The sequence below is a fragment of the Herpailurus yagouaroundi genome, unplaced genomic scaffold (assembly GCF_014898765.1).
Source record: "Herpailurus yagouaroundi ecotype Mexico unplaced genomic scaffold, PumYag 28, whole genome shotgun sequence".
Lineage (NCBI taxonomy): Eukaryota > Metazoa > Chordata > Mammalia > Carnivora > Felidae > Herpailurus > Herpailurus yagouaroundi.
In genome coordinates, this window is record NW_024412376.1 from 106,514,038 (window position 1) to 106,522,682 (window position 8,645).

General features: G+C 37.6%; 1 protein-coding gene across 5 annotated transcripts in view; it reads right to left on the minus strand.

Annotated features, from left to right (window-relative positions):
* Positions 1 to 8,645, minus strand: part of ART3 (ADP-ribosyltransferase 3 (inactive)) — a 136,219-nt gene that overhangs the window by 28,905 nt on the left and 98,669 nt on the right. For 4 of the 5 annotated variants that reach the window (XM_040480956.1, XM_040480935.1, XM_040480947.1 and 1 more), the window contains exons 1-2: positions 6,326 to 6,435; positions 5,078 to 5,155 (exon numbers count right to left, since the gene is read on the minus strand). In XM_040480956.1, coding sequence (XP_040336890.1) covers positions 5,078 to 5,146 — 69 coding nt within the window. In that variant the 5' untranslated portion in view covers positions 5,147 to 5,155; positions 6,326 to 6,435. Of the gene's footprint in view, positions 1 to 5,077; positions 5,156 to 6,325; positions 6,436 to 8,645 lie in introns of those variants that run through there. The other variant, XM_040480926.1, reaches the window with a different exon arrangement.

Consider the following 8,645-nt stretch of genomic DNA (forward strand, 5'->3'; position numbering starts at 1 on the left):
GTGTGAAAGCGAAGAAATGAATGGCAGTCCTGGTTTTGAACAATATTCTTAGCTAGAATGCCTCAACCCCTTAAGACTGCTAAATGAATCAAATATCACGTGTGAAATACTATACATGATAAACACATAATTGTAAATATTCCTTCTCCCTTGTCTATGTGGTTTGAGTAGGACTGATTCTGCACCTTTGGCTCCAATGATAAGCAATGATGCAGATTTAAAAACCAGGGCACTCGCAGTGGGGAGGAAAAAAGCTTTCTTCCTCTGTATTCATAAGCTCTAAGGATAATATTGGCTTCGGGCAGTCAATAGTTATCCTTTTAGTTCCATGGAGAATCCTGTTTATAAATAAAGCCAACAAAGGAAGGTTTGCAGAGCTAAAAGGTAGAGAGACAAGGCCCTGATAACATTAATTAAGGACCTGGGTCTAGCTGTACCTGAAGACTTTATTCTACCTCAGTTATAAGTATCAATAAATTCCCTATTTGCTTTAGCTAGTTTGAATAGTGTTTCTGTCATATACAATTGAAAAGGGCCTAATATATCTTTAAATGATACATATAACATAATAAGCAGGGTGGTGAAATGTAATTAGCACTGGCCTAGAGCCAGACAGATCTGAGTTCAAATTCCATAAATAGGTCTAGTTGGATATGAGAAAGTTACTCGATATTTCTGAGCTTCAATTATCTCATCTAAAGGAAATAATATCTTAACTGCAAGACTGTCGTGTAAAGAATTAATGACAAAATGAATATATGCAAAGCCCCTACCCACAATGCCTACCACATACTAAGCCTCCAACAAACTGTGGTTATCTTCATTATTTTATGATAGGAATACATGAACTACTATATGTTCCTCAAGGATTTGTATCACATTTACCTTTTCAGTTCCAAGCTTCTAGCATAGCAACTAGCAAAATATTCAAGTGAACTAAATGAAAACCCTGTACTCTGGCCTATAGATCAAAACACAGAACGAGCAAATATGCCCACGGACACCATTTAAGGATATCTACAAACAAAAGGATGCCTTTACCATTTTCTCTTTCCACTATCCTATACTTGCAATAGTACATTGGCTACATAAGCTGCAACCTAAGCTGGAGACCTCAGTTGAAACGTTAAAAAGATCCTTAGCCAGGGGCTGTTAAAGCTGCATCCTCCACGTGAATGAGTCTTATAAAGTGTGTGAGTAGTGTGTGTGCATGAAAGTTTGTGGTGGGGTGAGGGGAAAGAGTTAAGGGCAGGGAGGGAGAGGGAGAGGGAGAGGGAGGAGGAGAGGGAGAGGGAGAGGGAGGGGGAGAGGGAGAGGGAGGGGGAGAGGGAGAGGGAGAGGGGGAGGGAGAGGGGGAGGGGGGGAAGAGAGAGAGAGAGAAATAATCGATTTAAGAAAGCAAAATAGATAACCCAGGTTGGCTATTTGCTTCCTAACATCACTCTATTCTCCCTCACAAACTTCTTGAAAGAAATGTCTACCCTTGTCATCTCCATTTCATTTCCACTCATATCTCAATCCTTCCTACTCTGGCTTATCATTCCCATTCCTCCACCCAAACAGCTCTCATTAAATTTCATATATTGGAAATAAATAAATAAATATTAAATATTTAAAAAAGAAAAAAAAAAAGGAACACCCCTAATATTCTTTTGAAGACCCAACATATCCTACTAGCCATTAAATGCTGGAGTTTCTTAGGGATACTTTTTTTTTTAATGTTTATTTATTTTTGAGAGACAGAGAGAGAGCATGAGCAGGGGAGGGGCAAAGAGAGAGAGAGAGAGAGAGAGAGGGAAACACAGAATCGGAAGCAGGCTCCAAGCTTCGAGCTGTCAGCACAGAGCCTGATGTGGGGCTTGAACTCATGAACCGTGAGATCATGACCTAAGCCAAAGTCGGATGCTTAACCGACTGAGCCACCCAGGCGCTCCTGGGATACTTATTTTTTAACTCTCAACTCTACTCTTAGGCAATTGTATACATGTCCATAGTTTCAATTATCATCTAAATACCTCTGACCTGTCCTTGTAAATGCCAAACCTGTATTATCAACTGCCTACTTAGTAATTCCACTTGAATTGCTCAAAGGCCCTTCAAATGTTAATAGTCTAAGACCAAACTTATAATCTTACTGACTACAACCACCACCAACAACCTGGTCTGTACACAGAACCATCTATTCATTTTTTAGTTTTCCCAGGTATCCTCCTCCCAGTCACCCTCTGGAATCACTCCATCACTAAGACCTAACAAACTTCTCCAGAGTGTTTTCTGTATGCCAATCACGAAGTGTTCATGTATATTAATGAACTCATTTAATCTTCATGGCAACCCTGTGAGGTAGGTACTGTTATAGTCCCTTCTTAAGGATGAGGAAAGTAAGACAGATTAACCTGTCTGAAATTGAGATTTGAAGCCAGGAAATCTGGCCCCAGAATCTGTCCTTTTAAACAAAATGTCCTGTTTCCAGTGATAAAAATCACTGACATTGACGCAGCTCTTTCAGAAGACTTTAATTTTCTCCTTGTAACAACTCTTATGAAAGGATAGACAGACAATTCATAACACCACTTTACAAATGAAGAGACTGTGCTAGCATCAGAAACTGTCTTTATTACCAGCTACAAAATATTCTTCTGGGGAAGTCCTTGGGACCCCTGAACTCCTGGGTCTGTAGGTCAGTTTCCTGATGTGGGAATTTGAGCTACAGGAGATCAAATCACTGCCATCTCCTACCCAAGAAAGGTACTTTTCTCTGCAGCACAGAAAGTACCACAAGGTAACTTGGGCACCGATGCCTGATTTATCTTCAAGACTTAACATATTATAAGACAGCACACCATGAAATGACTTCCCACATTCCTCACATCATATCAGAGGCACATCATATCATATCCAGTATGTTCCAGTCTTTTCCGCATGCCTCTAACCAGTCTCCACAGGTTTAATTTTAGACATCCAGTCTTTCTGGCCCAAGGCCACAGTTGATTGTGTGTTCTGTACAGTGAGTGCCTTGAGCAGTGAAAAAGTTCACAAGTGCCACCACCATTCAGGGACAACTGAATGGACATTAAGGGACATGTCCAAAAGGCTACATGAACACACTGATTATATTTTATTCCTCTGATTCATCCACTGAAACAAAATTCCAAACTAAGGAAATTTAATTACCTCAAATTTCCTACAAAAATATTATTAAAAATGTGGAAATGGCCTGAATGTTCACAAAAAGAAATTGGTTAAACAAATTACAGAACATTCACAGAACACACATGAAAATTATGTTACAAAACAATGTTAAAAATGCATAGCAAAACCCCAGGGAGATACCACTTCACATCCATTAGAATGGCCATAATAATGGGGGAGGGGAGGGAAATTAATGTTGGCAAAGATGTAGAGAAACTGAACCCTCATACATTGCTGGTAGGAATATAAAATAGTGCAGCCACAGTGGAAAACAGTTTGGCAGTTCTCAAATATTAAAACATAAAGTTACCGGGGCACCTGGGTGGCTCAGTCGGTTAAGCGGCCGACTTCGGCTCAGGTCATAATCTCACGGTCCGTGAGTTTGAGCCCTGTGTCGGGCTCCGTGCTGACAGCTCAGAGCCTGAAGCCTGTTTCAGATTCTGTGTCTCCTTCTCTCTGACCCTCCCCCGTTCATGCTCTCTGTCTCAAAAATAAATAAACGTTAAAAAAAATTAAAACAAACAAAAAAACCCCATAAAGTTACCATATGACCCAGAAATTTTACTCACAGGTATATATCCAAGAGAACTGAAAACATGTTCTCATGAAAGTTCATGAAAATTCAGAGCAGAATTATTCATTCATAAAAGCCAAAAAGTGAGAACCCAAATGTCCATCAATATATAAATGGAGAAACAAAATGTGGCATAATCACACAATGGAATTATTCAGCTCTAAAAAGTAATGAAGTCTAGTATATGCTACAACATGAATGAACCTTGAAAACAATATACTAGGTGAAAGAAGCTCCACAAAGGGCCAGATACTGCATGATTCCATTCAGGTTAAATTTTCAGAATAGGCAAATCCAAAGAAACAGAAAGTAGATTAATGGCTGCCAGTGGATGCTGGGAAGAGGGAATTGGGACTGACTGTTAATAGCTACAGGGCTTCTTTTTGGGGTGATGGGAATGTTCTGTAATGAGATAATGGTGATCATTGTACAACATAGTGAATTTACGAAAACCACCATATATTATGCACTTTAAAAGTGTGCTTTTTTAATGACATGTGAATTATTCCTCAATTTAAAAAATCATACTGAAGCACAGGCAACAGAATATACAATGATTCCACAGACAAGGGATCAGAATATTAAATTCAAAAATAACATTTTAATAATTTAACATATTTTAAAGAAGAGACTTCAAATCATTAGGTATTCAGTAGCGATGTGAAGCAAGCATGGTGGGGAAAGAAATCAAATGAGATATCAGTCTCATATATACATAAAAATATGTTACAGAATGCTCCAAGATTCAACTGCAAAAAATAAAATCATGAAAGTACTATCAGAAAAAAAGAACACTAGATGTGAGAAAATGGTCACTACGTACTTCAATAAAATACACATAACCAAACACTGCACTGTCGTCTTATTTGAACCAAATACATATTTTAAGAATATTTAATGACAAAGACATTTGTAGCACAGTAGTAACTTAAAAAGCAAAAAAACAGTATGCACACTGTGAACCCATTTTTCTAAATTACACACACACACACACACACACACACACACATACATACACACAGAAAAAAACCAAGAAGACTATACACCAACAGATTAAGACTCTTTCCCTCTGAGTAGAGGGACTGTGGATGATTTTCAGTTTCCTCTGTTTGCTTAATTTTAATTTTTTCAACTTTCTACAGTCAGCCTGTATCAAAGTGTAAAATGAAAAAATAAAAGCTACTTGTAAAAAACAAGTTTACCTATTCTATCCGCTCTCATTTCCATCATCAACCCACATGGATGCCTCAGGCAACATTATATCAAGAGTTCCCATTCCAATGACCACATACTTCCCATTCCAAACATTACCTGGAAAATGTCCATTAGAATCACCGCTGCCAGCAGCATGGTGACCATATCAAAATGTCCTGTCTTCATTTTTCTCTTCTAAATTAAAAGGGAGAAATTCCAATTTAGTTGTCTTAAAAAAGAGGTTTAGGTATGTACAGCAGGATGACACACTATATATATTTTCATTCGCGGTGAGAGTATCATGATGGTCAGGAAGTGATCATCAGTAAGTTTCCAATGGATGTAAGGGCCATTATAATTTGTCTGGTGGTCTAACACTCTCATTCTACAGATGAGGAAGCAAAAGCTCCAAGAACTTTAGCAATTTGCTCAAAATTAAATCTATCCATTTCCAGTCATGTTGTCTCTTCTACCATAGTCAGTCACTGGTAGTCATAATTTCTTCCTGTCTCTAAGTTTCTCCTCAGCATACACAAGAAAGAATATAAACTAAAAATCACCATTTTAGATTGGTGATCTCCAAGTTCCCAGTTTCCAAAAGGTCTCCAGTAGTTACTGTCCGTGCACATCATGCATTCTCTTAACGTCTTTGCAAGCCAAGTCACACATATTTGGGTAGGATGGAAGGAATGATGAGCCCAGTAGTGGTACAAACCAGAGAGTTACCAAGGGGTCCTCCTTCCCCCAAATATTTACATTCAAAAGAAGCTCAAGGATAAAACAAGTGTCTTGCATACATTTCTGATGGTGGGAATGAAAATAAGAAAAAACTTGGTAAGCAACAATTCTAATAAGATTATACAACTCTATTGGCCATATGCCCAATCCTTGTCCCGATGTTTATGAGACTGAAAGGGGGTAAACAGGAGGGTAAGAGGCCCTCAAGAGCTGAAGCTCTCTCACAGCCATTAAATGAGTCAATTAAAGGTCGGTCTACAGTTCCTTCCACATACCTACAACAAAGTTGACATTACTGGAACTGAACCGAGACCTCTATTTTATCCTACCATTCACCATATTCTGGCATCTACAAATGGGAATGAAAAGCATGGGGGAAAGGAAAGTCTTCCCTTTGGCCCCACATTCCTATTTTTATTCAGGAGCAGCTTCTTTCACTAGAGATACTAACATATACTACCAAAATGTCACTTTTGTGTTAAACTTCACTTTCTAAAAATGATTCAAAATATAATACTTGATAGATAATTGTCATGAGGCAGTACGTGCCAAGCAAGCTCTGAATTAGGGTTTTCTTGAAAATTCTTTACTTCCGTAGTTTGAGTGTAAATAAGTCAAAATGTTTACCTGGCTTTTCTGCCTGTGGAGGAAGTTTAAATGATGCTAGGTCTCAAACTGTTTCCCCACTCTTTCAGTTGTGGTAAGCGTGTCTTCAGGATAGGAGGTTGTTGACAGTGAGAGCTGAGAAGGGAATACTTTTCTTTTTATAAACACCCCCAGCAGTAGCCTGGCAGTGGCACATTACCCCATTTGTGTCCTGCTATTTATATCTGGCCCCCACACTATCCTTTGGAATCACTGCTGTTAACACATGAAATCTCCAAGAGGCTTGTAAAGCCACAGCAATTCCCTCTAACCACACACCATGTTCAGTTCTGAACCCTACTGTAGGCTTCTGAGAGTGTGATCACCTCCCATTCCTAACCCTTTGACTCTGAGATGTTGAACTAAAGCAAGGATTTTACCCTAGCAAGATGGTTCACATAACTAGGGGAACTTGCTGTGTTAATCTCTGGCAATAATGATGACTATCACCATTCACTCACCCAGCTTACTATTTTTCAGATACTGTGCCAGCTGCTGGGATACACAAGCACGTAAAACAAAGTACTAAAAAGTACTCACAATGCGATAAAACACATTAATATGCATACTTAACCAAAATACATGTTAAAAACCTAAGTGAATTTTAGAAAAAGTCTAGTGAGAACACCAAGAAGGGAAGGATTTGGTAATACTTAGAACTGTAGCTCTCATTTGAGTATGGTACACATAGTAAATATATTGACTGTAACTCCAAAGAACACTTAGAGTTTATGGACTATAGATAAAAAACTGTGAAATGTCCTAGGAAATTTATGCATATATATAAATCAAAATACATTAAAAGAATGTATTGGGATAGTACACTATGTATAATGGCCCCAACCTGGAAACCATCCAAATGGCTAACAACAGTAGAATGGATACATTGTTATATTTCATACAATGGTATTTTGTATAGCACTGAAAATGAATAAACTCTAACCATATGTAAGAAATGTGGATAAATCTTAACATTTATGCATTTAAGTGACTGTATGACTTAATTCATACAGAGTAACAAAATCAAGCAAAACACATCTATAGCATTAGAGTCAGAATACGGTTACTCTGAGTAGGAGGTATTAACTTGAAGAGGAACAAGGACAGCATTTAAGATGCTGGTTTTAGTTCTGGCTGTTGACTATGCTAATATATTCAGTTTGTGAAAATTACTAAGCTATACATTTATGTGTATTTTCCTCTGTACATATACATGTATACATATATTATTACTCAAGTAAATATTTTAAATAAAGTGCACCCATTTTTACAAAACCCATCTCTAATCTTCAGCCTTCAAAACCTCTAACCTCTTCCCACCCCACTGGCTAAGCAATTTAAGATACAATTTAATACACTGAATGGACTCCCAGCAATAACATCATTAAAGAAAAAAGTTTGGTCAAAAGGAAAAAAGAGGGTTTGTACACGTTTCAAGCATTAAGTTCACACTGACACTGTTTTAAGTCTCAGGCATGTGAGCCTATGGGAAATGCAGTAGTGGAGTTTTCCTGTCTTTGAAGCTGAAGCCTTCCAGATTCATCTACATATCACACAAAAGACAAAGTTCACCAAAAAGAACATAACAAACACCACAGGAAGTTCAAGGCAGGACTGGCCTTGTTTATGCCCAATACGGTTTTGCTCCACTCCTGTTTTATTCCAGTTATTACCTTTTTAAAATTAAGATATAATTAACATACGATATATTAGATTTAGGTATAACAACATAATGTTTTGATATTTGTATATATTACAAAATTATAAGTCTAGTTAATATGTTACCATTCGGTTATAAATTTTTGTGTATGTGGTAACTTTTAAGCCTTACTCTCTCAACAACTTTCAAATATGCAATACAGTATTACCTATAATCACCATGCTGTAAATTACATCCCTAGGACATTTATTTTATAACTGGAAACTTGCACCTTTGACTCCCTTCACCCATTTCGCCCACCATTCCCAATCCTCAACTCTGGAAACTACCTATCTGTTCTCTGTATCAGGGAGCTTGGTTTTTTTAGTTTTGTTTTGTGGTGGGTTTTTTTTGTTTTTTTAGATTCCACATATCAGTGAGATCATAAGATATTTGTCTTTGACTTATTTCACCTAGCATAGTGTCCTCAAGGTCTATCCATGTTCTCACAAATGGCCAGGTTTCATTCTTTTCAATGGCTGATGATATCCCATTTTATTTACATAGGTGTATATATGTATGTGTATGTATACACACACACACAATTTCTCTATCCATTCATCTGTTGTTGGACACATAGTTTGTTTCCATATCCTGGCTACT